This window comes from Myodes glareolus, chromosome 9 (assembly GCF_982192425.1).
Source record: "Myodes glareolus chromosome 9, mMyoGla1.1, whole genome shotgun sequence".
Lineage (NCBI taxonomy): Eukaryota > Metazoa > Chordata > Mammalia > Rodentia > Cricetidae > Myodes > Myodes glareolus.
Window position 1 is genome coordinate 54,197,709 of NC_142034.1, and position 27,763 is coordinate 54,225,471.

A 27,763-nucleotide genomic window follows, 5' to 3' on the forward strand; every position below is an offset into this window, starting at 1 on the left:
TGAGAGTTGCCCTCTGAAGCAGTGCCTCTCTACCCAACAGGATGTCAAAACCATGGGGAGCTTTGCAGACGTACAGACCCCAAGCCCTCCACGCCCAGCCTTCTTGGAAGGGTAAGTCTTGTGGGGCAGGATGCTGTATGAAAGATTCCCCTGGGCAATCCAGTCACAGGTTTATGCGACAGTGCTCTCATGATCTCTGCCTTGATGATGGATGACACGTCTTCCCCAGAACCACATCACATCTCCTAGTTTGGTCTGGAGACCAGGCTGACCTCAAACTCACAGAGATCCGCCTGCCTCTGCCTCCCAAGCGCTGGGATTAAGGGCATGCACCACCGCCGCCCGGCTCCTAGATTGGTCTCTTATATCCATCTATCATCTATGCTCAGGAATGGCTACAGAAACTGCACTTTTGCAACTGCTGAGGATTTAAGGCGGGGAGTCACCACCTTAGCCTTCTCCTCAAGGGTCTCTGACAACCAGATGGGCATGGGGATGGTATCACGGCTGGTGCCAGCAACAGTTTATCTGCCCAGTGCTGGGATTATATGCCCATCCTCATCTTTCCAGCCTTTCTGGTAACCTTTGGTTTTTTACCTGCAGTATTTGCAAAGACACTCAACTCTTCCTGTAGAGATGGAGCATAAAGAAATCCAATGACTAACTATCCATATAGTATCCCTCCTTAGCAAACTCCTGGAAAGATTCTCAACAGAACAAAGAATGCTTCCTCTAGACAGTCCCAGCTTTGATGGGCCAACCTGGAGAGTGTTACTTTAAAACAATACCAAGAAAGATACATTTGGTAAAAACTACTTTGTTCTTGTTGCATTTTGTTTCACCTTTCAAGGTAGCCTCATTCAGAAGCTCAGGCTAGATAGTCGAGTTCTCCTGCTTCAGCTTCCCAAGCACTGGGATTAGATGGAAGCCTCCACGATTAGATTTTTGATCTTTTCATGGGATAGAAATGTACTAATTGACTCCTGATGCCGGGCAAAAGCTGCATGCCTCCGCTTGCAGGCCATCACTGGAGCTGTTCAGGACTCCTCTAACACAAGGCTTTGCTAGACTATAGGCGGACGAAGCTGAGTCCTAAATTCAGCACGTGAGGTATGTTAAATTTGTGCATCCTGCCCACAGTTCTGAACACTGGTCATTTCCAGTCTACTGTAAGTCGAGAGCTCCTTTGCTTTCCTTCAGGAATAAATGTGCTGACACCATGGATGAGGCCAGCGAGGGGAAGGGCAGGGCTAGACTGAGTTCACGGAATCAGTGAGTCTGCTGGTGACTAGTACAGCATCAGCAATCCCCAGGCCCGTTCGTCACCATCTCTGCTGCCTTGGCTTGACAGCTCCTTCCCGGGACCCTTGGGCACCCTGTTCTTGGTGAGGTAAGGAGAGATCTGAAGTTCTCAGACCCACCCATCCCAGGCCCCTACCTGTGCCTCTACACTTCCCTCCCTCACCCCAAAGAACCAGGCCACACACTGGGTTTCAAGTATCTGTCTCTTCCTTTCACTCTCTCAAAAGAAAAAATAAATAAATAAATTGCAGAAGGCGGCAGCATTTCCTGTCTTCCCCTGGCTCCCAGACACCCAACCCCTGGCCCCTCACCCCCCACCCCCCTCCCACATTCCCCACTCCCTAGACCCATCCCTCCCTTTCCCCCCCAAAAAAAAAAGAAAAAAAAAAGAAAAAAGAAAAAAGTCCCAGAAAAAAAAAAGCCACAGTTAGACCTTCCACTCATGCAAACCAGCAAAGAAAAAAGGTGGGAGGCATGTGGAAGACAGGGACCCCGCAATAGAGTCCCCCTACTTCTCCCCCTAAAAACCACCTTTGAGAAGAAAACAATGGAGAAAATAAATGAGAACTCAAATGACATGGGGAGTTATGATGGGGCAGGGGTGACCCCAGCCCCTGCCTCAGGAGAGCGCGGAAGCCTGTGGTCCTGCATCCCTACAGCGGGTACTCCTTGAGAGGGGCCCTGACTTCTGGAATGTATGTGGGAGAAAATGGGGAGGGCAGAGGCCCCCAGTGGGTCTGTGTGTGCATGGGGGCGGGCAGGGGTAGGGGTCCTAAGGAGCAAGGGCTCGGAACCAGGAGCCCAGCCCCTTCCCCAGACCCCAAGTTCCTGGGGTCCAGGAGTCCTGATCTGGGGTACAGGAATACATGCAGAGGAGTGTCCCCCCTCCAGTGGGCTAGATCCAGTTAGAAAGGAAATAAATAAGAAGGGTGGGAAGGGAGGCTGGGGCGCAAAGGGCTTGGGCTATTCAGTTCAGACCAAGGGCCCAGGTAATGGAGGCGGGGTGAGTCCAGGCCAAGCCAGGGCAGGAATTAGAGTCTCTCTCGGGCTGGGACCCAGATGTAGGGGCCTGAGAGGTCTTCAATGACACGCTTCACTTTGTGGTAGATTTCTTCAAAGCTGTCGCCCTCCACGATGGCTGCGAGTGGGGAGGAGCAGGAAGTGAGGTCAAGGTCGCAAGGACATGTGACCAAGGAACCCAGAACAAGGAGCATCTTCTACTCCTTCAGCCAGGAGCCGTGGGTCCCCGAGCCCACTGACGGGACACCTCCTCCCACACCGACCCAGTTGGGCAGTTCCATCGAATCTCAGCAAAGACTCCGTATCCTCAGGGCTCGTGGGGACCTCTCACCTGAGAAGCACTCTGTGAATTCCTGCTCCAGTTTAGTGGCTCTGTCAAAGGCTTTCCGGGCTTGCTCCTCTGTGATCCGCTTATTGATCTCTCTGTCAGGAGGGAGAGAAACGCAGCTCTGAGGGATGGGCCCCTCTCTGCATTTTACCTCCTCCATCCTGGCATGCTAAGCTGAAACTTCATTTTTCTCAGTTGGAACACATAGCAAACAACATAATTTCTGATTTCCTCTGGGGCTACTCACGGTAAACCCACCCCATCCAGAACCTCTCTGGAACTCATCCTTCCAACTTTTAGTCCCACAAAAGGGATTCAGACTCCATCTTCCAACTGCCTCTGAGGTTCTGACTTGCCCCAGTCTGTGTATGCCCCAGACTGTAGAAATGTAGAACTACCTAGCCCAAGGCAGGAGAAGCGGGAAAGGCCTGCCTTCCTAAGCCCAGTCTCTCAACTCTCAGTTCAGCTCTCTGAGCACAGTGGGAACTGCTGTCCAAGGTTCTGAGAGGACAGATCAAGATAGGGCCTTGAAAGCCCACATCACAAGTGTAGGGAGCGGAGGGGGAGCCCCCAGAACCATACTCACAGCACATTCTCCAGGGAGCGGGGACGGATGAAGATGGCGATAGGGTGCAGGTGGGCCGCCTGCAGCCGCCGCACGGCATTGGCCGAGACATCGAGGATGCAGTGCTTCCCCTGGGGGGCAGGCAGGGTAGGCGGAGGGGGACGAGCAGGTAGCAGGAGAGGACAGACAGAGGTGCCAGGAAGAAACACAGAATATAGAAAGGTGGGGGCAGGAGGGTGGCCAAAGGGGAAGTGACAGATGTCAAAGGACGTGTAGGCAAGAGGACAGAAGGAGGTGGACAGAGTGACCAATAGAGAGGAAAGGAAAATGGAAGATGGAGAGCCAAGCACAAGAGGGCGGGGAAGGGGCAGAACGAAGAGAGAACCCAAAAGATGAAGGCGGAGTAAGGGCAAGGGCGGTAGAGGTGGGATGCAGAAGGCAGACCAGGGCAGGTAGGGAAAGGCGGTAAAGGGAAAAGGATAAAGGAATTAGGATAGAGGGGGGAGGGAGAGGAGGACAGACAGAGGACAGACAGATGGAAGGAACAGGAGAGACAGATGGGAGGGAGGGGAGGCAGATGGAGGCATGAGCCAGAGAGAGAGGGCAGGCAGGGTGGGGAGCAGTAGGGAAAAGGAATTAAAGGGGGGTGAGAGAGGGTGTAGTGGGGACCCCCCCCATTAAAGGAGAGAGAATGGAGCAGAGGGGAGTCAGGAAGAAAGGACGGAACAAGTTGGGGGAGGCCAAGCCACCAAAGGCAAAGCCCCAGGAAGGGAGGAGAAATGGGGCAAGGAGTGGGAAGCAGAGGAGAGACGGGGACAGATGGCAGTGGGGAGCGTGGGGTCAGGAAGCAAGGGTGGCAGGCCACAAAAGAGCAGGCGGTCAGAGTTGCCCGAGAGGAGGAGGAGGTGGAGGAGCGGAGTGCAGACCCAGCAGGGAAAGAGACAGAGAGAAAGAGAGTTAGAGAGAGCTGGAGGGAGGCAATGGGGTAGGGAGAGGGCAGGCAGAAGAGGATGCAGTGCCACCAGCTCTTACCTGCTCTGCTACCTCTCGCACAGACTGGACACTGGTCCCGTAGAGGTGGCTGTTGTACTGGCCAGCCTCAATGAACTTGTGCGCCTGAATGTCCTTCTCCATTTTCTCCCGGGAGGACACAAAGTGGTAATCCCGGCCATCTATCTCGTATTCCCGCTTGGGACGTGTCGTATCTGCCAAGAAGTCATCCCACCCCACAAAGATCTAACCACCATCCCTTAATACTAGCCTACATCACCCCCCGCCCCAGTACCCAGATGGTCCTTGGTAGGGGGGATTGAGACTAAGGTGGGACAGAATTGGTACCCAGGGGCCTCCCAGGCTCGGGCCCAGCATTGCTTGCCGTAGACATGAAAGTGGGCAGGCAGCACCTCTCCTCTAAGGTGAGCTGTGTCCCACTATACCCCAGTGTCATGACCCTGACAAAGTAAGACTCCGTAGGTCCCCCGACTCCAACTCCATCTCTATCCAAGGCCCCCGTACTCACGAGGGACACAAGATCCAAACTTGTCGGGGAACTCAGAGAGAAGATCATCATTGGCTCGGTCTTTGGTGGGCCCAAGGATGATGATGGGGCGAGCATAGTGCACTGAGGAGAAAGAGCAGGGCTTAGGAGCCAGCACGGAGGGCGGGCAGGACGGCTGAGGCCGGGGCTAGGGCTCACCTTCCATTTGCGTCACTGTCTCGTAGCTCAGAACCGAGTCTTCTCGACCTGGGAGGAGACAGGGCATCTGCAAGGGGCTCCAAGACAGAGGCCCCAAGACCGTCTCGCCTGCTTTCCCGAGAAAGCCCATGGAAACACCATGCTCCGCTCATCCCACAGCTTTCCCAGGTGCCCTACCTACCCTGTGATCCAGAGCTGGAGCCCCAGTCCTAAAAGGAAAACCAATCTCATGGTAGGTTCAGTATGTAGCTCAGAGACCACCCCTCCGCTTCTCCACTAGGTCCACCATCCACCCTCCACCTACCTTGGCCTTTAACCTTGACCACTCTCGTCGCTCAACCCTGTGGGAGACGAGGAGGAAGAGCAGGGAATAGTAGGGAAATGCTCAGTGAGGCCCCACCCTTGGACCAAGTGGGAATCCCATCTTCCTAGCCTCACCTGGGCTCTATGTGTCTCAGTGAGAAGTCCTTTTCTGGGGGACTGATGGGAGCCAGGGAACCCAGCAGGATCTAGCATACCCCCAAGAGTCCTCTATTGAATGCCCCCCCGGGGAACCTTGTGAACATCAACGCCTCTCTCAGGAAGGCTGCAGGGTCCCAGGAGCCTCACCGCCGTTTGCTGGGAATGAAGCCAATGTCATCGGTCTCACTGTCAGAGTGGACCCGCCGCGCTTGCCACCACTCTTCATCGCTAGCGTCAATTACATGAAGCACATCCCCAAAGCGGAAGCTCAGGGCCTGGCTCAAGAAACCGCAGTCCTTGGTCTTGTCATAATCAAACAGGGCCCTATAGCACAAGGGACTATGGGTCAGGGCCCGGCTGTGAACTCCAGGAAGGAAGGATGCATCAGGCACCTGGAGGGCCAGCCAGGTTCTGGGCAAGGATTCTGTAACAAAGCATGGACTGCTGGTGGCACACACAAAGAAGCCCCAAAACTGTCTGAGGACTAAAAGCTCTGTCCAGGTTCTGAAAGAGCAAAGATGCGGAGAAAAACAATAGAACTGAGGAGAAGAAACAAGCCCCCAGGGTCATATGGTATCAGCTGGCACTGAGAATCGGATATCCTTAGAGACCTACTAGACTTCAGCAGGCGGGGGAGAGCACAGATGTGGGCCTCCTGAGAAGGAACACAAGCATCCAGGAGAAACAGCAAACATAGTCTAGGACGTGTTGATGGTGACATGCCCATGGGAAAACCCAATGGAGATGACTCAAAAGCAACAGCCAGAATTGATCTAGGCCTCCAAGATAGTATCAAGGCAGGCCAGACAGCTTTAAGACACCTGTACAGCAGGGTGGCAGATAAGGCCAGACGACTGGGCAAAGAAAGAGGACGAAAGACAAAGCAGGAAAAGAGAGGCAAGGGGAGGGAGGAGGCCTCGATGTCTTGTGAGGAGACAGGAAGAGGTACCATGAGAAAGGGAGCCCTGAGAAGGGAAGAGATGCTACCAAACAGTCAGGGATGAAGCTGAGGTGCTGTCAGCGATGGTCTCAGGGAGAGCCTAGCATGTATGAGGCTCTGCATTCAATCCCCCACACAGGGGGAAAAATGGGAGAAAGGAAAAGAAAGAGAGAGAGAGAGAGAGAGAGGAGAGAGAGAGAAAGAGAGAAAGAGAGAGAGAGAGAGAAAGAGAGAGAGAGAGAGAGAGAGAGAGAGAGAAGACAGACAGACAGACAGGAGGCAGGCACAAAGAGCTGCGGTCCTTCCCACTGAGGCTTCCCACAGGAATGCCAAGCTGAAAAAAGACTCAAAATATCCCAAAACTGGGCATGGTGACAAGTGCCTGTAGTCTAAGGCAGGAAGATTATTAAAGCACAGGAGTTCAAATTCAGCCTAGGCAAGAAGGAAAGGGGGGTGGGTAGGTACAGGGTAGGTACTAGCCATGCCTGCTGTGTCAGACACTGAACCTGGGTCCTACCGTGAAAGCTGTTGGCGAAGTGTTTGGGTTATGGGGCTAGACAGCAATGAAGGCGCTTGGGGCAGGGGCTGCTTTTCAGTGCTTATAATGTATTCTAGAAGATCAGATTGTGCAGCCAAGCCTATGAACCCCTGGCTGAGTGTCAGGTCTGGGTGGGAGAGTAGAAGGCAGGCAAGGTTTAGGGATGGATCTGTGTGGAGATGGACACACGTTCAGTGGGAGAAGAATACATAGAGGCCTCAGGCGTCACGCCCAGGAAGCTTCTCACCTGATATAGAAACCCCTCTTGGGGTTGCTCCGCAGAGATGCAGTCCCTGAGCCCAGGCTACTATTCATCAGCTGCTCCCGAAGATCATGGATCTTGGCCTCGAATCGGCTATACTCTGAGGAAGGACAAGAAGGTCCTGGAACTCTGTCCCATTCTAATGACCACAAACACACACGACCACACACACATACGACCACCCTCATCCCACCCCAGCTGAGGCCATCCATTAGCTAAAGTGACAATTCTGAGGACCAGTGTAGCCAGGAGGACAGGGAAGCTTAGGCTTCATACCTTCTGGCTTATACTGAGCAATGATTGTGACCGTCTGACCCGCATTCTTCAGGGCAATGGCAGCCTGCTCGTGGCTGGCATTGCGGAGGTCAACACCATTGACCTAGAAAGGGGAGAAGAGGCTGTCACCTGTGACTGACAGGAAGACTAATTCTTGGGTCCAAGTGGGTCAGGGAATGGTCCAGCAGGACCAGGCTGGAGCCCAGCCAGCCCCCCTCCCCAGAAGCACAGAGTTCTGTATAGGGGGCAGTACAGACCCCTGCACAGGCGTCTCTCACCGATAGGATCTGGTCCCCCTTCCGCAGCTCCCCACTGAGGTCAGCAGGGCCCCCAGCAAGGATGAAGGAGATGAAGATGCCTTCACCATCCTCGCCACCCACGATGTTGAAGCCCAAGCCTGTGGAACCCCGGTGGATCACAATTCGCCTGGGTTCCCGAGGAATGTCTTCCTCGCCCAGCAGGTCCTTGGCCACAGGGGAGTAGCGCCGAGGGGAAGTGGGGGTCATGGCTGTGGGGTAGTCAGTGCCCAAGTAGCTGCTATGACTGATCTCATTATCCAGGTGCTGAGAATACGCTGAGGGAAGACAGAAATGGGTGAGACAGAAATGCTAAGACAACAGTACCCGCCCATCCATCTTCTCCAGGGGAGCCCAGGGCCAGGCTCGGTCAAAAAGGAATTATTCTGCCAGAAAAGTATCTTGGTGATTAACACATCAGGGGTCGGGAATTTACAGATGACATCAGGCCAGATGTCTTTAGTATACCCGGAATGGTAACGTCAAAGGGGACTATTAGTACCATGCTTTTCAGACTGCCTTTCGGTTAAAGTGTCTCTCATGTCTCTCAATCCACAAAATTTCTCTCCCTCATGGCTATTCATTTATTTTTTTTAAAAAAAATTGGATTATTTGTCTAAAACATTTTCCCATATTCTATGAGGGATAGTCCTGCCTATATCCCTGTGGTCTTGCTTAAAGTGTCCCCGTTCCTGTTTGCTTCCTTTTTGCTTTCCTAAGCTTGTCCTAGAGGCTTTAGGAGACTCAAATTCAGTATGAAAATATTCTCTCAGGATGGTATCCTGTGCTTCCCACTACATCACCGCAGGATGCAGTGAAGTCTGCTGGATGTGGTGTCACACACTTTAAATCCCGGTGCCGGGGAAATAGAGGCAGTTCAGTGAGTTCCAGGCCAGTCAGAGCTATGTGGTGAGACCCTGTCTCCAAAATAGATAGATAGATAGATAGATAGATAGATAGATAGATAGATAGATAGATAGATAGATAGATAGACAGATAAAGATAGACAGACAGACAGACAGATAAAAGGCTAGCTGCTTGTCTTTTTTCTAAAACTGGCAGGTTCTGGTGTCATCAGCCTGACCAGCTTACTAATGTGCTCTATCAGCTTTTCACCTAAGGTTTTGCAAGTGTTAATGGTGGTGTCTAATTCTGACATTCACAGGGACCGCAAAATATTAGTATTCTACAATCATTAGTAAGATTTTCATAAAGAACTGTCCTACCTGCTGAATGTTGTGTTCGAGTCCACTATCCCCCTCAGGAGGACAGCTGCAAACTGAAGGTCCACAAGGGTAACATGGTGACTTTGAAGTCAGCTTGGGCTAGATGAGACCCCATCTCAAGACAATAACAATAAGACAACATGCACCCCACCCCCATACAGGGACTGCTGCATGGCAACCTCGTGCTGCCTCTGTGGTAAGGGTTACACAAAAGAGGAGGGACCAATGACTGATTCTCTCCCTTTGCGTTTTCAGAAAGGATGGTGTGCCTCTAGGTAACCTAGCATCCTCCCAAGGTAATGAGAGAAAATGATTTTGTCATGAAGATGGAACCCCAGACCTGCTCACCTACACAGTCACTGCATGTCAACACATTCCACAGTCCCAACCCACTTGATCACATGTGATTTGAGTTTTATTCTCAAATCAGGATCTCACTTAGCTGCTCATGCCTAGTTGAGCGCCATTGGTTTTCCTACTTCAATCTCCTAATAGTTGGGACTACAAACATCCATCACCACGCCTGATTCCCAGCTTTGTCTTAGGTATTACTATGACTTCATGTGTTTCACATACTAAATGAATTCTGAATGGCCAGGAATATCCTCTTCTGTTATTGTCCGCTGCGACAGTCTTGGGTCCCTTTGGACCCCTCGAGCATTGACAAATCCTAAGGCTCATCTTATACATTTATATATTTCTGTTTTCTGGTTGGTTGGTTGGTGTGTGTGTGTGTGTGTGTGTGTGTGTGTGTGTGTGAGAGAGAGAGAGAGAGAGAGAGAGAGAGAGAGAGCGAGAGAGCACTTATGTGCATGCACAAGGAAAGAGGCCAGAGGTTGACTTTGAATGTTTTCCTCAAAAGCATTTTCCATCTTAATTTTAGTTTGTTTGTTTATTTATTTAGTTATGTACAGGATCTCACTATATAGCTCTGGCTGTCCTGGAACTCACTATGTAGACCAGGCTGTCCTTGCACTCACAGAGACCGTGCCTAGCTCCACCTCACTGACTTAGAGCTCACACAGTCAGCTAGGCTAACAGGCCAGTGAGCTCCAGGAATTTCTCTGCACCACCCCTCAGAGTCAGGATGTGCAACATAGCACCCAACTTTTTATGTGGGTGTTAGGAACCCAAACTCTGGTCTTGTGGTCAAAGCAAGCACCTTGCTACCTAAGCCATCTCACCAGCCATGTTTTGGATTTAAAATAAAAAACAAAACAACAAAAACCAGGGTCTCATGTAGCCACAGCTGGCCTCAAACTCACTGTGTAATCTTGAACTTTTGGTCCCTCCCCTCCCCTCCAGAGCACTAGGAACATGGACCATAATGCTCAGATTTTCCAGCCAGGGGATCAAACCCAAGCATTTCATGGATACTAGACAAGCACTCCATCAGCTAAACTACATCCCCAGTCAGTTTTTGAGACAGATTCTATGCAGCCCCAGGCCTTCTTTAAATTCTCAATCCCCTGTGTCAACCTCCCAAACGAGTATATCCTGCTCCTCCTGCCTCTTGTCTTAGGCTTCTTGCCCAAGACTGGACACAAAATCAAGGTATTTTTGGTAGGTTATAGGGTTCAAAATAGTACCAGAAAGCTGAATATAATCTGCACACCTATAACCCCAGCCCTAGGAAGCTGGGGCAGGAAGAGCGCCAGTTCAAGGGCAAGCTTGGTTACACAGTGAGACCTTGTCTCAAAAACAAAAAGGAAAAACAAATAGTACCATAAGATTTGAATATGGTGTGTCTCATACTTGATAAAGGAAATATCTCATTCTTTCCCAAAATGTCTTAGTTAATCTCCCACACATTTTTCCAGCTGAACTTTAGATGCTACATAAATGCCAGGGAAAGATAATACTGAAATTCTGATTAGAATTCCATAAAACGTATAATTTGGAGAAGGTTGAGATCATTCACATATTAAGATTTTTCCATACAGGCTCAGTGGATAAATATTCCTGAATTTGTTCCCCAGGACCCACACTGTGGAAGGAGAGACCTGACTCCCACAAATGGTCCTCTGAGCTCTACACTTACGTGTGAGCCTGTGAGCACACACCTACACACATGAAACACAATCACACACAAATTAAATAAATGTAAAAAAAAATACTTTTCAAAATTTTCCATCCAAAAACATTGCTTTATACCCTTCACTAAAATTTTAGCATTTGTGCCCGACGGTGGTGGTGCACGCCTTTAATCCCAGCACCTGGAAGGCAGAGGCGGGTGGATCTGAGTTCGAGGCCAGCCTGGTCTACAGAGTGAGTTTCAGAATAGCCAAGGTTACACCAGAGAAACCTTGTCTTGAAAAAAAAATTATTTCCATCATTCTCAATGAGTGTGCTGGTACCCACCTGTAATCCCAGCACTAAAGAGGCAGAGGCAGGTGGATCTCTTTGAGTTCCAAGCCAGTCTGGTTTCTATAATGAATTCTAGACCAGTCTGGTCACAAAACAAGTTCCAAGCCAGCCAGACCTACATAATGAGCTCTGTCTCAAGATATTTTTTTCATCAATTTATTATATTTTCTGTCAAATTTGTATTTCTGTCAAATGACAAAAATACTCTTTCTCTGTTTTCCCCATTCCATTCTTAACAAAATGTTATGATAAATTTGGCCTAACAAAATTATCCTGGTTGGAAATCATTGATTCAGCCAGATGATGGTGGCGCACGCCATTAATTTCAACCCTTGGAAAGCAGAGGCAGGTGAATCTGAGTCTGAGGCCCTGTCTACAGAGTCAGTTCGGGACAGCCAGGACTACACAGAAAAAAACCCGTCTTGAAAAAACAACAAAAAGATACTTATATATAAAAAGTCTAAAGCCAAGCATGGTGACATGTACCTATAATCCAGCAATCAGGGGGTTTGAGACAAGTGAATTAGCACAAGTTCAAAGCCAGCCTGGGGCTACATAGAGAGACCTCATCTTTAAAAAAACAAACAAACAAAAAACAGCAAGGAAGGAAAAGGAGCTCTCCAATGAGTTCCTCCTCACTTTTCTTTCATTAATCTATATTCACTCTACTAAGAGGATGGTGAGGGGAGAATTACTCAGGGCTGTGAGGAGAGCGCTTGCTCAGCATGCATGAGACCCTGGGTTCCGTCCTATCACCCTTGCAAGAAAAAAATACGTGATTTTTTTTAATTATTGGAAATTCCAGGAACAGTTTGCAGTTGGTAAGGAACAGCAGCACCAACACGGAGAGCCTGCCAAGGGCGACGAAGAGCAACCACGGTAGAGGCGTCCGTGCCTCACTCCTAGAGTGACGGGCACAGCTGTGCTCTACTGACACGAACCACCTACCGCAGCTGGCTGCTAGTAACTGCCCACTGCATCACAGAACCGCTACCCCTGGGTTTACTTTCACATCTATCCTCGATCTCCTAACTTTCTTTCTTTCCTTTGATAGGGTCTCTCCTCACTATGTAGCCTGGGCTACCCTGGAACTTCCAATCCTCCTGCCCCAGGCTCCAGAATGTTGGGATTATAGATGTGGGCCACCATCCCCATTAGCTCACTTTTAATATATTGAATCATGTGAAGAGGTTCCCTAATATTAAGTCAACTATGGTTTTCTAAAACAAACCTTATTCTGTGACAATGGTACCCTCTTAGCGTGCTGCTGCTGTTTGTGGGTGGGTACCCACTAGGGTGACCTAAACTTATACCTCTCTGTTAGGGTAGAGCCGGCCCACATGACCTTTGTGACCATGTCAACTGCTCTGATAAAATGAAATGTGAAGCCTTTATCCTTCTCCCTGTTTTCCCCCATTTTCTCAGTCTCATGTAGTCCAGGCTGACCTCAAACCTGCTATGTAGCCCAGGATAGCCTTGAACTCCTGACCCTCCGACCTTGACTTCTCAAGTACTGGAAAACCAAGTATGCCATGCTTTTCCTATGTCCAGTTCTTTTTCTTTTCCTACGTGTGTGTGTGTGTGTGTGTGTGTGTGTGTGTTGGGGAGGGTGGTCCAGACAGGGTTTTTGTGTGTAGCATTGGCTGTCCTGGAACTGTTCTATAGATCATACTGGCCTCTTAATCAGAGATCCACCTGCCTCCCAAGTACTGGGATTAGAGGCATGCACTACCATGCTTGGTTCTTTCCCTATATTTTTAAAGAACATGAGAAGTATCTATTACTTAAGGATTTGATCAGAAACACAAAACCAAATGGGCACTGTGTCCCTTGGACAAGAGAATAGCAGCAATAGTTGGGAGTGCTTCTCCACGAATGACTTTCCATCTCCTCTCCAACTATCACAAGGGTCAGAGGTCATGGCCATTTGATGAAGTAGGCCACAGGGGCTGTCATGGGCCTGCACGTCTTAGGAATTACTAGGAGGGGTCATGAGGAGCTTTGAGGTCTGGAGGGCTCTCACAGGTTGTGATGTCTGGGGGAGCATAGCTGTCACTCAAGTAGGCATTGCTGGGCTTGGCCACCTTTAGGTAGACAACGTCATATGTGTTCTTCAGGGCTGCCACGGCATCCTCATGCATGACGTCCTCTAGCCCCACGCTGTTGACCTGGGATCAAGAGAAGCAAAGCTCAGACAGAGCCAGAAATGGTCAGGCAGTGGGTACCCCAGGCCTGCAATGAGACCCGAGTATCGACTAGAAACCACGCTGCAGGCCCTCACCGCCAGAATCTTGTCTCCAATCTGCAACCTGCCATCCTTGTGGGCAGCACCTCCTTCGATGATCTTTGTTACGTAGATGCTATTATCGCCAGGGATGTGCTGGTTCCCTACGCCCCCTGCAATGCTGAAGCCAAGTCCTGGATGGCAGGAGGGGAGAAGTGGCTGCCTATGGGCCTGGGGAACAAGCCTTGGAGGTAGGGAGAAGCAGGATGGTAGTGAGGGGACTGGCGCTGATGTGGGTTATTACTACCTTTAGGCCCTTTGATGAGTTTGATTTCCATGACCTTCTCAGCTGGTGGTTTCCGGCGCATGACGTAGAGGCGAACGATGGAACCTGCTTCTTTGAGGGCCTCCACTGCAGCTGAATGTGTCACCTCCCGAACATCCACTTCATTTACAAACAGGATGCTGTCGTTGACCCTGGGACCAACAATGTGGGTCTGAGCCAGGAGCTTCCTGTTGCCCAGCCCCCTTTCTGGTAGTACTAGCTTTCTCTTTCTTTCTTTCTTTCTTTCTCTCTCTCTTTCTTTCTTTCTTTCTTTCTTTCTTTCTTTCTTTCTTTCCTTCTTTCTTTCTTTCTCTCTTTCTTTTTGTTTTTTGTTTTTGTTTTGTTTTGGTTTTCGGGGCAGGGTTTCTCTGTGTAGCCCTGGCTGTCCTGTAGGCCACACTAGCCTCAAACTCACAGGTACTGGGATTAAACGCATGTGACACCACCTTCCAGGAGGTATTAGCTTTCTAAACCCTGTCTTCTCTCCCCACCTGAGGCGGCCATCCTGTGCTGCAGCCCCACCAGGAATGATCTTGGTGATGAAAATGGATGGGTCGTCACCGATGTGAGGGTTGTCGGTGCCACCTGCGATGCTGAAGCCCAGACCTGAGTTACCCTGGGAAGAAGGAGGACAAGAGGGTCAGTTCCCCTTACTGCCCAGTTCTGTTAAGGGAAGTGAGAAAGGGACAGGATCAGAAAGGTGCAGCTAGAACACACAGGGTCAGGACACCTAGGAAACACAGGGACAAAAAGAGAAAAACGAGCCCAGAACCAAGGGGATGTGAACGGAGGGCCTGATTCTCACCCTTTCCAATGTGATCTCCTCGTATTCCATCTCCCCCTCTGTCCCGTTCACCTGCAACTCCAGCACGGGACAGAAACACAAAAACAGTGAGACGGACATTCTGGTCAGAGAACATGCCCCTCCCTCCCCATACAGGGAGTCATTCCCTTCCTCTCCCCTACCCTTTTGCTATGTCCTCAGCCCCAAAATCTAAACAACTCACATATCCTGGGGCTTCTAGGGTGTCCGTGTTGACAATCACAGGGGGAGAATTGGCCTGGCAGAGGAGACAGAAGACAGAAAGCTACCTAAGCCTTGACTCCAGAGGAAGCCCATAAGCAAAGCTGGGCCCTACCAATCTGGATCCCCTGAAACTGCATAGTCAAGTTCACTCCACCACCTTCAGAGCAACTCATGGACCCAGCCTGCCTGCATTACACAAACATGCATGCACTCGTGCACACACACACACACACACACACACACACACATACACACGCAAGTGTGCGCACACGCGCAGGTCCCTGTATGTTTAAAGAGGTGTATGAGAAGAGGGAAGAGAGAGACAGCCAGACGGAGAGGGGAGCAGCAGATGGTAAAGAGTGGGGAAAGGGGGAGCATGCTGGGGGGGATGCTTCTCACCGGATGTAACACTACAGGGTGTTACATGCATTACGTGCTACGGGTTACACCCCAGGGTTCAGGTCCACTAGGTCCTCATCTCCTCATTGGGGTCCCCTTCCTGTCTCTATACCCTCACAATCACCCAAATATCTTGATAACCCTCCCCCAAATTTGTCCCTCACCTTGGCACACATTTGCTCTAAATCTTGCGCCATGAGAATCCGGGGTTTCCCCAGCTTCTGGTCCCTCCCTCTCTCTCACCCACCCGCCATCCAATCCACCCCTTCCTCCAGGGACCAGGTTGCCTAGCAACAGTATCTAAGACCAGCCAAGACCTGGGGAGACCCACCTCCAGGAGGCCTGGTAGTCAGGACAACGGGTGGGGGGCGTGGCCTAGGGTACCACAGACTCCCTACAGCAAAAGACTCAAAGAGTCCTCTCTGGACCCACCCACCGTTAGCCGGGCCAAGAGGCCAGAACGCTTCTATTCGTGGGCGTGGGCGCAGTGCATCCCGAATAACCTGCCTTCCTCTCTCCTTTGAGCCCCTCACCCTACGCAGTGCAAAGAACCTCAGGAAGGAGGAAGGAGGAGAGTAAAAGGCATCCAGAATCCAGCCTGTTCTTCTACAGTCCCCACTCCTCCCCGCCCCCACTTCATTAAGGAAAGGGTTAAAGTGAGGCGTGCCCTGGTCCCTGACGTCAGTGGCCTCAACGCAGCCAGGTCTCCAGCTAAACTGCAGGGCGGGGACAGCTTTAGACTTGTCCTAGGGGCTTCCCCAATTGCCAGGGCAACCGAAGCTACGTCTCTATGGCAATGAGGTGAGGCTGCCAAGAGACTCCTTCCGGGGGTCCCCAATCTATTTCCTCCTTAGACAAATACTTGAAACCGACTAAGTACGAGGATTCCCAGTTCCCTTCCTAAGATCTCCATCTCCTACAAAGGTCCCTCTTCCCCCCCCCACCCCCACCCCGCACTGCTATTTCTCAAGTCCATTTCAGGCCCCTTAATAGATTTCATACCCAAGCATCAACTGCCATCCCTCCCCAGGCAAACGCTGTTGTCTAGCCAATAGTCACTGACTGCAGAAGTCATCCACATTTTCGTCCTCCGTGGCACACATTCTCAGACCCACCTTATACTACAACCTCTCCCCACCCCCAGGCTCTCCCTACCTAGTCTTCTTCTCTACACTCATCCCACACCCTCCCTAGATCCTTGTCCCCAGCCTTCAGCTTTCCAAAATCTTCCAACCCCAGTCACCATTCTCCACCCACTTCCCTGTCCCCATCCCAGACTTCAGCTCCACCCCGTACCTCTCCTATCCTTGCTTGTCACCTCTCTGTCACCTCATTATTCCTCCTTAACTCATTCCCAACCCTTTAAGGTTCTGCCCCCCACTCCTCAACCCACTCGCCAGCTCCTTTGGATATTGGCGCCTCTCCTGTCCCTTGCTGAAGCCCTGTCCTGAGATGTCCCACCTTCGCTGTGACCTCTGCTAGCCTGCTCCCAGCCGCTCCCTGAGCTCTGGTGCCACTGCACCTTTGCATTGCACAACTGCTACCCTCCAGCACCTGTTTCCACCCTATCCAAGACATAATGGCCCTGTCTTGCAAAAGGCATCTGGAATCTTCTTTCACTCCATGAAGCCACAGAGCTGCACACAAATATTCTGCACTGTTCTCATTTTCTTCCTCTCAAGCAGTGTATTGAGCAACCCCAATTCCAGTCTTACCCCATGCCTCCAGACCCTGGCCTTTCCCACTTTTCCCCAACTCCTCCCTCTGCTACTTCTAGCCTCCGAGACTGCTACAGCCACTTTCCTGCCTCATCCCTGGCTCACAAACCTCCTCCCATTCACTTAGTAAAATGGCAGCAACTGGGGTCCCCCTTCCTAAAGCACCCCACACCTCTAGTCCCTCAGTGTGCTCCTCGGTCTTACAGCTCATGTCCCTAGGAGAGGAGATTGAGAGAATGGGGGCTGGGAAATGGAAGATCTGGGAAATAAGGCCTCTCAGGCCTGGAGAAAGGAAAAAAAGAAAAAGCATACTGTGGGCACAAAGGAGGAGGGGAAGGGGAACAGGTGGCCATATATAATAATGAGGACAGGAATGGCTGAAGAAGGTATGGGTGGAGGTGAGAGCAAAAGGAGGAAAAAATCACAGAGACGATCAGGGAACAGAGGAACTGGGAAAGAAATGGGGAGCTGGAGGACAGAGAGAGGACCAACTGCTCAGACCAGGAGAGGATTGATCAGGCCACAGAGGCCTGAGCTGGGGTTCAGTGAGAGGGGGAAGGAGATGCATGCGTGGGAGGAAGAGAGAGGCAGCATCAAGAACCAGCCAGCCAGCCAGCAGGGAGGGGGAGCACGGGAGGGGAGCAAAGGCTGGGCACAGGAAGAGGCAGAAAGGCCCAAGACTTGAAGTCTCAGTCCAGCCAGATGGAAAGAGCTGGAGACTCAGGAACAGGCAGAGCCAGGCCCAGAGGCAGAGGTTGGGGGAGGAGGTGGGGAAAGGGACAGGAGCAAATGAGGGCATCAGGCACTTGGAACAGATCTCTGGACACAGGAAACTGAAGCGGGGGTGGGGATATAAAGGAATGGAGAAGGCCATGGCACTGGGGGCACTTCTTGGGGGAGCCTCCATCCACCTCAACACACCAAACATACAAAAAGGCACATACATCCTGGCTATAGGCACTACACCCACTCCCACTTGCCTGGCCTATTTCTCTTCTGTGAGACCAAAGTGTTTTCAGCGTCGTGCTCCCTCCCCCAGGCAAGAAGCACACCCCCCAACCCCAGCCTCAGGAGCCCAAGACCCAGATTCCAGGCCACCCCCAATCTTTTGCCCCATAGCTCTTGCCCTACCGGCCCTTGGAAATTGCTGCAGCTCCGAGGTTCCGAGGGCCGCACTGGGGAGGGGGCCGCCAGGGTCTCCTACCTTGAGGGGGGAGAGGTGGGCGTGGCCCACGACCCCATGGACGGCCTCGAGGTGGGACAAGTTCCTCTCCGCCACGTGCACCAGCTCGGGGGCGTTTACCTGGTTGGGGAGGTGGGCCGGGCTGTGCTCCAGAGGGGGCGTGTCTTCATCTTGGTAGCGGTATTTCTGGGATGGGGATCGAGGCAGTCACTGGACCAGCCCAGCGCCTCAGGCTTTGGGCATCCGCCCGGACCGCCTCCTTTTCCCCCAGCAGTGCAGTGCGGAAGGCCCTGGGGCCTGACCAGCTCCTCCCCCTCCCTCTCCTCCAGCCCATTGGCTCCCCTCTCTCCACCCTCCCGACAACCCCTTCTCCAGCCAAGGCCTCAACACCTTTCATCTCTACCCTAGTCCAGGCTCCATCCTCCAACTTGGCTACTCCTCAAACCAAAGAGCCCTGGCCGTCTACCCACCCCCCAAACCACTATTGTCTCCAAGCCTTTCCCAAGCAAGGCTTCATCGTCCACTCCGTCCCTTTAAGAGTTCTAGCACCTGACCCTTGTACCCTCATTTATGCCCAAGTTCTTCGCTTCCATCATCATCTACCATTCCCATACTCCATCTGATGCCCCTGCTCTACAGTCTACCCCTACCACCCCCAGCCTCCCCATTGAAACTGACTCTCCAGCACCTTTTCATGCCTGAAACAGGAACCAAAGTCAGGTACTTCAGCTAGAGAGTACTTGCCATCAGCAGCCCTAAGCAGGGCAGGGCTAAACCTGTCCTGCTCTTCCTTCATTGGCCTCACTCGTTCAGAATTACTCAGCAAAGGGGCCCCAGAAGCTAGCCAGCTAATCCGGATATACTAGACAAGGATGGAATGGGGGAGGAAGCCAGGGGAACAGAGGCAGAAAGGCTCCGGTTGAGGGGGGGGGGCAGGAATGAGTGCCAAGCCGCTGATTGAAGAAGAGGATAAATTGTTAAACTGAATTTCTGGTCTCCCTCTGACTTTTGGAGGTAAAAGGCTCAACATGACTTCCTGCCCAATTAACCAGCTGCCAGGACAAGAGCCTCCTGGCCAGCTTAATAGCAACATCAGTAAATGAGATTAACTGGGGGTCAGAGAGGGGAACCATGCAGATAGAGGCTGTTGGAAGCCCACCTGGCTCCTTCCACATCTACCTTCTACTATGTCCTTCCTCCCCTCCAGAGTTGACCACCCCCCCATCCACAGAAGCAGAACTGTCAAAACTCTAGAGTCAGGGAAGAAGAGAGTACCAGATGCAGGGCTCCCTCTGGGACTGGAGAAAACAAAATACAGCCGCTACAACACGTGGGCAGAATTTCCCTAGCAAGGTCTGAGAAACTGAGAGAACCAACAGTTGGGGGGCAACAGCTGCAAGACTAAATAGAAGGAAGCTTATCAGGACAGTAGATGCCTGATGCTAGAGAGCGATCCTGAAAAGTCTTAGAACGATCAAGTTGACTGTGGATTCAGGGTGCAGTAGGAGAATTGAGGAGGCAAGTGGTCCTGTCAACAAGATTCTCATACCAGAAAAAAAGGCAATTAGAGTTAAGCAGCATCTTGAGCTGGGCATGATCGTACACGCCTTTAATCCCAGAGCTTGGAAGGCAGAAGTAAGCAGATTTCTGTGAGTTCGAAGCTAGCCTGGTTTAGATAGAAAGCTTCAGACCAGCTAGGGTTACATAGTGAGACCCTGTCTCAATAAATAAATAAATACACTCTACATGTTTGAAAAGTCTTAAAGAAGGAAAATGGGGTTCACCAAGTGTGAATCACAGATTTAGAGAATGTCAAACTCTAGGTGTCAATTTCACGGGCAAAAAAAAATGTAAAGATGAAAATCTGTTGTGGTAGTATATGCTTAAATATCCACACTCTGGAAGCAGAGGCTTACAAGTTCAAGGTCATTCGTGGCTACCTAGTGAGTTCAGGACCAGTCTGAATCCTATTTTACACCCACTCACCCACCCACCCACCCCCCAAAAAAAAGAGAGGAAGGAAAGTAAGGAGAATACAGGCAAAAGAGCCCTCCTTGAAAGCTGAACTGTCTTGGATTAGCAGCTTTGAGTGAACAGCTCTAACCGGCCACTGCACACGCTGGGGGAAAATGCCCTAGACAGTAAATGAGCAAAACAAATTGCCCTGAACTCCCTGGAAGATAAATTAAGCAGAACAAAAACTTGCACCTCCCTAGTTTTGGAGATTGGGGAGAACTTAAGCCCAGTGTCCCTGCGTGGTCACCCCACTTAACAGGAAATTTCTAAATCTCTGGAACTGCCAGGTGCACCAAAGAAAATGGAGACATGAAGGGAGACAATCAATCATTTATTCTAGGTAAGAATCAAGGGTAATTTTTGTCATAGTGAGCCGCCATATACCCCTGTTCCACCCCTATGATGGGGAGGGACTTGCGTCTGACACTAAAGAAAACGGTTTGGAGACTGGCAGACAATGTGAGGGAAATGGGGAACACAGAATGAAGAACCAAAGTTCTCAAGATGTACCTGAAAGAGTCAGGATCTATGGTCAGTCCCTGGAGATCTTACATGGAGAAAGAACTCTGAAGAGGTAGGGATGGTAGGAAAATCATTCTGACATTGCAAACCTGGAGGTGGGGAGGTCGACCCCTCTTGGTCCTGGATCACAGGCCAGCAGAAGCCAGACAGGACACATCTTCTGTAACCCACTGGGATGCGGGGTCCTGACTGGCACTCTATGTTATTGGGGCAAGTCTGCACCCCCAATATATCCCTATAGTGCCTTCTCCCTATATTCAGAGCCCCAGCTGCATAGAATGACCTGGAACCGGGGCTTGCACCCCAAAAATAGAGGGGTGTGGATTAAAGTGGATAACAAGAAGTTAACACACTTTAACCCACTGCGCCTGTTTTCAAGAAGTTGCAACCCAGAGACCCCATGCCAAGCAAAGGGAAGAGCGACAGACTTGAAGCTTCATCTTGAGATGATGGGGGGGGTTGTCTGGGAAGAGGAAAGCGGGCCGGATCCCATACCGCGGCACGTACCACGCAGAGACACATGGAGGCGAATCTGTTCCGAGTCGACATGGAGAAGGGGAGGGGGATTAAGGGGAGGGTATAGGTGGGATAGCAAGGATGCTGGGTTGGGGGGGAGGGGCAGAGGGGGCGGGGGCTGCGGCGGCCGCGGCGACCGGAGGCTGCGGCCAGGAAAGGGGGGGCGGCGCCTGCGCAGTACGGGAGAGCGTCATGATGGGAGAGGAGGGTGAGGGGAGACCCTCTTGGCTACCAACTTCCCTGATTCCAGCTGTTTCCCTGCGACTCCAACTTCCCAGGTATACTCCTATTTCGACCCTCTACAAATACTGACACTTGGAAACTTTGCAGTTTATCGCTCTGGTTCTCAAGGGTACCTTATTTCACCTAATTCTCTACCTTCCCCAAAACACTGAGTTTCTATTACAAAACCACAATGGGTCTCTCATAGGTACTGTACTCCTAGACTACAGGGGAGGCAACCGCACTCTCCCTGTCGCTTCTGAGAACTCCTAGGGCTCTCAAGCCCCCACTCGAAGCCTCTCACAGTAAACCACCGAATTCCAAGGCATCTACTCTGACAGAGTTCCTACAGCCCATCCAACCCCACCCCAAAACTAGACAATGCCTTATTCAAGAGTTAAGAACCACAGATCTGCCGGGTGGTGGTGGCACAGGCCTTTAATCCCAGCACTCGGAGGCAGAGGTAGGCGAATCTCTGTGAGTTCAAGGCCAGCCTGGTCTACAAGAGCTAGTTCCAGGACAGACTCCAAAGCTACAGAGAAACCCTGTCTCGAAAACAACAACAACAAAAAAAGAACCACAGATCTTCAATGTGCCTTCAAATTTATATACCCTTTAAATCATTCCTTCCTAAGTCCTACCTACCACCACCACTCGCCCCGCCCCCATCCACCACTAGTGACCTTAACATTAATATATTGCCATTGGCTAGCACAAGCATCCAAATAAGGCCTCTTCAGATTTGTTTGGAGATATCTTGTCCAAACACTAAACTAAATGATATGATGGACTCTCTAAGATATCAACTCCCCAAACCTCACCAGAACCCAGTTTTGAGTATTATCTATTCGGCCTTAAAGCAACCCTTCCAAACTCATTTGCAGTCTCTTCACGTTATTCCCAAACTCTTGCCTTACATTAAGAAATATTTTTCTGGGCGGTGGTGGCGCACGCCTTTAACCCCAGCACTCGGGAGGCAGAGGCAGGAGGATCTCTGTGAGTTCAAGGCCAGCCTGGTCTACAAAGTGAGTTCCAGGACAGCCAGGGCTGTTATACAGAGAAACTGTCTCAAAAAAAATAAAAAAGAGGAGCTGGAGAGATGGCTCAGAGGTTAAGAGCATTGCCCTGTCTTCCAAAGGTCCTGAGTTCAGTTCCCAGCAACCACATGGTGGCTCACAACCATCTGTAATGAGGTCTTGTGCCCTCTTCTGGCCTGTAGGCATACACGCAGACAGAATATTGTATACATAATAAATAAATAAATATTAAAAAAATAAAAAAAGAAAATAAAAAATATTTTATCTTTTATTTAAATTTTTATTGCATTTATGTGTTTGTGAATATATACATGCCTATACTGTGTCATGCATGAGGAGATCAGAGAACAATTTTAGGGAGTTGGTTCTCTCCTTTCACCAAGTGAGTTACAAGGATCCAACTCAGGTCATCACGTTTAACAGCAAGTATCTTTACCCCTAAGCCATCTTGACAGCTCATATGAGTATATATACATACAAACACACACATACATCCGTATGTATGTGTGTGTATATATATATATATATATATATATATATATATATATAGAGAGAGAGAGAGAGAGAGAGAGAGAGAGAGAGAATAGAGGCTCATGTAACCCAGACTGGCCCAAAATCTTTATGTAGCTGAGGGTGACCTTGAATTCCTGATCCTCCTGCCTCTACTTTCCAACTTCCTCTACCTCCCAAATTCTGAGATTACAGACATACACCACCATATCTAACTAGTCTTTTCTTTACACCTCAAATTCGTAAATTTTCAGGCTGCCCCCACTTTTCAACATTCTCTCCATGATGCTGAGCTACATTTTTGCTGAAAGATTTGCTCCCAGATATATTTCTTTTTCTTTCTTTCTTTCTTTCTTTCTTTCTTTCTTTCTTTCTTTTGTTTTGTTTGTTTTTTGAGACAGAGGTTCTTTGTGTAGCTTTGGCTGTCTTGGAACTAGCTCTGTAGACCAGGCTGAGCTAGAACTTACAGAGATTTGCCTGCCTCTGCCATCTGAGTGCTGAGATTAAAGGTATGTGCCACCACTGCCAAGCTCCAAAAATATCTTTTCTACTACACTTAAGGGGAGGGAGAGAAGCATCAGGCTAGACATGGTGGTGCTTTTCTCTAACCTCAGCACTGGGGAAGCAGAGGCAGTGATCTCTCTGGGTTCCAGGGCAGCCTGACCCTACATAGTGAGACCCTATCTCAAAAATAATTTCACCAATATCTGGACCTCAATTTAAAGTGACCCACAAATCTTTCAGAATACCCTAAATTGCCCCGTGTCACTTCAGTCTTTCATCAATCCCCAAACTCTTGAACTTGCAAACCTGTCTCCCAAATATCCTCCCCATAAATGCCTCTCTCTAGTGAGGTTCTCCCCAAATCAGCTGTCTACAGAATATAAAATTCCCACCTAAGGCAAAAGGCACTAATGACCTCCGTAGATTCTCAACCCTGCACTTATTCCGCATCTGTTAGGTAAGCCCCCCAAGATGAACGTCCCCCCGCCAGTGTCCTACTTTTATTTCGGGATAAAATGCATGGGTCCTCAGAAACAACCAATACGAAACGGGCTTGTACTCAAAATTCATTCCTAGTCTAGAAAATATATAGGCCCTTCTTCTCCACCAGTAGGCGCCATGGACTATTAAGACCCTCTCCCATCCCCCATTTCCTTTTTCCCTCCATTTTCCGTTTCCCCGTTGCCAGGCAACGCAGCAATCAAGGACTTTGCCGTCGCCTAGCAACTGTCTCCCTGGAACAGAGCTGAGGTAGGAGGGGTACTCTGATGAAATCTGAACAGGCCTCCATCTTAGGAAGATTGAGACGTCACATCTCTAACCCACGGATTCTCCTTTCCAAAGACCCCCGCGTCCCGCAGTTACTTGGACTACCGCCACACGAACCCGGTCTTCTTTCGGTACAGGAACCACACCCCGCCCCTCCCGGGTCAGCCCCGCCCTCATGTTGGTCTGGCAACGTAGTCCCTCCTCTTTCTGAGGGTTGCGGCCCGCCTCCTCCGATAGAGTAAGCCGACTCCGCCCACCTGGCTCTATGAAACCACGCCTCCCTCCGCTTCCCGCCCATTCGCTCCCCCGGCCTCGCCCACACTATCCTTCCACCACGCCCCTACCGACCAATGAATGAAGCGTTTGGGGACAGTGCCCCGCCCCCAGCATTTTAGTTTTGCCCAATAAGGACCACCCAGAGGGCTTAACCACTTCGCCTCCGGGGCCCTGGCCAAAAGCCCCCTATCTTTTCCCTACTTTTTCCCAGCCCCCATCTGTTCTGCTCCGCCCTCCGCCACCCTCGCCCTGCCCTCAAATCCGCCACGCAACTTCAGTCGTCGCTGGTTACCATGGCAACTGCGGCAGCAGCGCGGGGAGAAGGGGGAGGGACGGGGGCGGAGTGGGAGAAAGCTGCTCTGAGATAGAGATACTGGCAGAGATCTAGGTACCGAATAAGACTCAGTGATAGCTGTAAAGCAGAGTTTTCACAGCGCGCAGAGCTGAGCACATATTAAGTATTCAATAAATGTTCCTTAAATTACTGCAGTAGTTTATAAATATAGGCAACGAATGATAGGAGGGCCATCAAACAGACCAGGAGAGATCAGTGTCTACAAAGCCTGAGCACTCCCAAACCCACCCCCCGGAATTTTCGGAGGGCAGAAGCTAAGTGCCCCTGCTGGTTTTTCCTGGGTTCCCCGCCACTGCCCTGGATAGAGAGGAACCACAACTCCCAACAGTCCTAAGGACAGCCACACTCTACCACTGAGGGATCTTGTACCTCAAGGCCTTATGGGAGTTGGAGTCCCTCCATCCTGAAGGCAGACAAGTTTTCTGGCCAATGAATGTGGCAAACCTAGGTCTCCAAGCCTCAGTAAAACCCGAATGCATGAGCCTCTCTGCGAGCCTCCTACCTTCAGGGAGGCTCAATCATGTGCTCCATCGAACACATAGGAGTGTGGAGCTGAGAAATGAATAAATAAATCCACCCAGAATAGTTAGCAGTGCAGGCAAGCCCCTCACCCTTTACTGGCTTTCATGTGCTCACGTGTTAGAAGCAGAACCCACACATTCCAATGGGTTTCCTATATACATCTGTACACAGGTGACATCAGCTAGGGAGCCAAGACCAAGGGTCAGGCCTAAGGACAAGAGACAGAAAAAGCACAGGCAGACACTCAAAGAAGGCCAGAAGAACAGAGGATCAAAAACCTACTGAAAAACCAGCAACCTGGAAGAAAGCCCAAAGCCCACAAAACAGGAGAAAAACAAGCAGTCCTATAGATGGGGCGAGGGGCACAGGCCTAAAGTCTTCAGTCCTCAATCTCCAATCATGCTTACACGTGCACAATGCATGTGTATACACATGTGTGAGTTTGTGGCAAGGAACATGTGTGTCCTCAGCTCCCTCCCATAAGAAGCTGCAGTTCCCACTAAATATAACCCCCTCCCCAGCCTGTGACTCACCCGGACCCCGCCTCCCCCGGCCCCCACTTCCTGTCCCACCCCCCAGCCCCCAGCTGCCTGCCACCCGCCCAAGCCTCCCTCCACACACCAGGCATCCAGCTTGCCAGTCCCAGAGTCTGGGCGCAAAGGACCTAGACCTAAACATCCTACCAGGCGCTTGCTTGGGCTTTCCATGCAGGACTCCCATTCTTTCGGGGCTCTAACCACAGGGACCCTGTATGGATCCTGGCTCTGCCAGCCCTGCCCTCCTCCTCCACCTTTTTATCCCAGTAACCTCTTCACCCCATAAGTCTTCAGAGACCCTTATGCCCAGGTGTTCTCCCAAGAGTCAGGGGCAACTGCCCCCTCCATCTGCTCTTCTGTTTCCTTGATCAGGACCAGATGAACTGTGCGAGATCGGGGTACTGGGCGCCTGCCTGGGCTACCCCCGAATTCTGCAACATTCACATGGTCCCCCTCCTCAACTACCTTCTCTCTACCCTCATACCCTAAACCTCTCATTCTTCTTTGGAGACGGCAACCTCATCTTTTGCGACCTTCTGGCTTCCATGAGAGTATCCCAAATTTTAATCTCACCTGGTCCATTTTCTCAGGTAATTCTGTATCAGGCCCCAGCTCTCCCTCAACCCCCAGGTTGCTCTATTCCATATAATTAAGTTCTAAATTAAAATTTTCCTCAAATCAGGAGCATCCTAAACATATCTACCACGAGATGTCCTGTGTTCTGAAGGGCCACCCTTACCTGCCAGCTGACATTTCCCCCCCAGACAAGCCAAACACTCACAACCAGTAATCTTTACCCTCATGCCAAGAGACCCCAAAACTGGCCAGCACCTAGAAACCAGCTCCTTTGCCCAGAAAGGAAGAAAAAACCCCAGCAACACACACACACACATAGCCCACCTTCCCACATATACGAGCATAACTCCCATGTGAGCCAGGCAGGCTTCTCCCTAAATAAATTGCCCTCAAAACATCACTGGTGAACACCAAAGCTCACCAAGCCACCCCAAATACCAAATTCTCCATTTCTTTATAGGTACAAAATGATCACTCCAGGTGGCACCTGTGGCCAAATCCACCGTTTTGTCAGATGTGAACCCCAAAACTAAATTGTGACCCCTCTAATACATCTTATTTTAGATGCTCTCACTCCAGGGTCTGCAACCCTAGAGAAGGCCTACCTAATCCTCTCCACAAATTCATCACCTACTCCCTCTCCCCACGGGCACCCCCGTCATGCTTACCTTGGTTGTCACTATACAGAGACAGTCCATGTTGGGGGGCCTGGCCGCGGCGGCGAGTAGGGGGCTCTGACTTCATTGGAGTTTTGTTCCTCCCCTTGGTGGGTTCTCACCCCTCCCCCCTCCGCACCCCACTTTTGCAGGGGGGGCCAGGATGGGGGGAGGGGTGAGAGGGGAAAGAGAAGGTTGGAGAAGAGAAGGATAGGGGAGCGTGGAAGGGAGGGGGGACCCTAAAAGGGGCTCCCAAGTGGAAGGGAGGGGGCTTGAGGAGCACACCCCGATTCTCAGGAGGGGCAGGGGCACCGGGGGCTGGCAGCCCCGGACTTCTGGGGCTGGGGCATGAGCTGGGGTGGGGGAGGGGAACTGGATTTCGGGAAGCCCCGGGATAAGCAGGGGTCTTGCCAAACGGCCAGGGGCTAGGGGCCGTGGCGGGGGAGTGGGGTGGGGGGGGTTGGAGATGGCAGCGGCCGATGAAGCCGCGGAGCCGAGGAGGGAAGGGGAGAGAGGAGGAGAGAGGAAGCAGGGGGAGGGAGGGAGGGAGCTAGGAGCCAGAATGGGGGGGTGCCTTGGCAGTGTTAACTCCT

At 50.9% G+C, this 27,763-nt stretch overlaps 1 protein-coding gene across 7 annotated transcripts; it reads right to left on the reverse strand.

The window, feature by feature from the left end:
- Positions 1-1,724: 1,724 nt before the first annotated feature.
- Dlg4 (discs large MAGUK scaffold protein 4) lies at positions 1,725-27,621 on the reverse strand. Of its 7 annotated transcripts, none has more exons than XM_087910417.1 (20): positions 27,183-27,620; positions 18,176-18,340; positions 14,835-14,888; positions 14,633-14,683; positions 14,319-14,443; positions 13,810-13,979; positions 13,560-13,696; positions 13,302-13,446; positions 7,668-7,963; positions 7,390-7,492; positions 7,099-7,213; positions 5,521-5,697; positions 5,216-5,252; positions 5,093-5,120; positions 4,912-4,959; positions 4,735-4,836; positions 4,248-4,420; positions 3,237-3,346; positions 2,654-2,745; positions 1,725-2,440 (listed from the first exon to the last, which is right to left on the reverse strand). In XM_087910417.1, the coding sequence occupies exons 1-20, from the start codon at positions 27,210-27,212 to the stop codon at positions 2,334-2,336; spliced, it is 2,265 nt and encodes a 754-aa protein (XP_087766543.1). In that variant the 5' UTR covers positions 27,213-27,620; the 3' UTR covers positions 1,725-2,333. The 7 variants fall into 7 exon arrangements, 6 of the variants coding, with proteins under 6 accessions (XP_087766543.1, XP_087766542.1, XP_087766545.1 ...); XM_087910416.1 differs by having other exon boundaries at positions 14,633-14,691; positions 14,834-14,888; XM_087910419.1 differs by having other exon boundaries at positions 18,275-18,340; positions 27,183-27,619.
- Between the last annotated feature and the right edge of the window lie 142 nt (positions 27,622-27,763).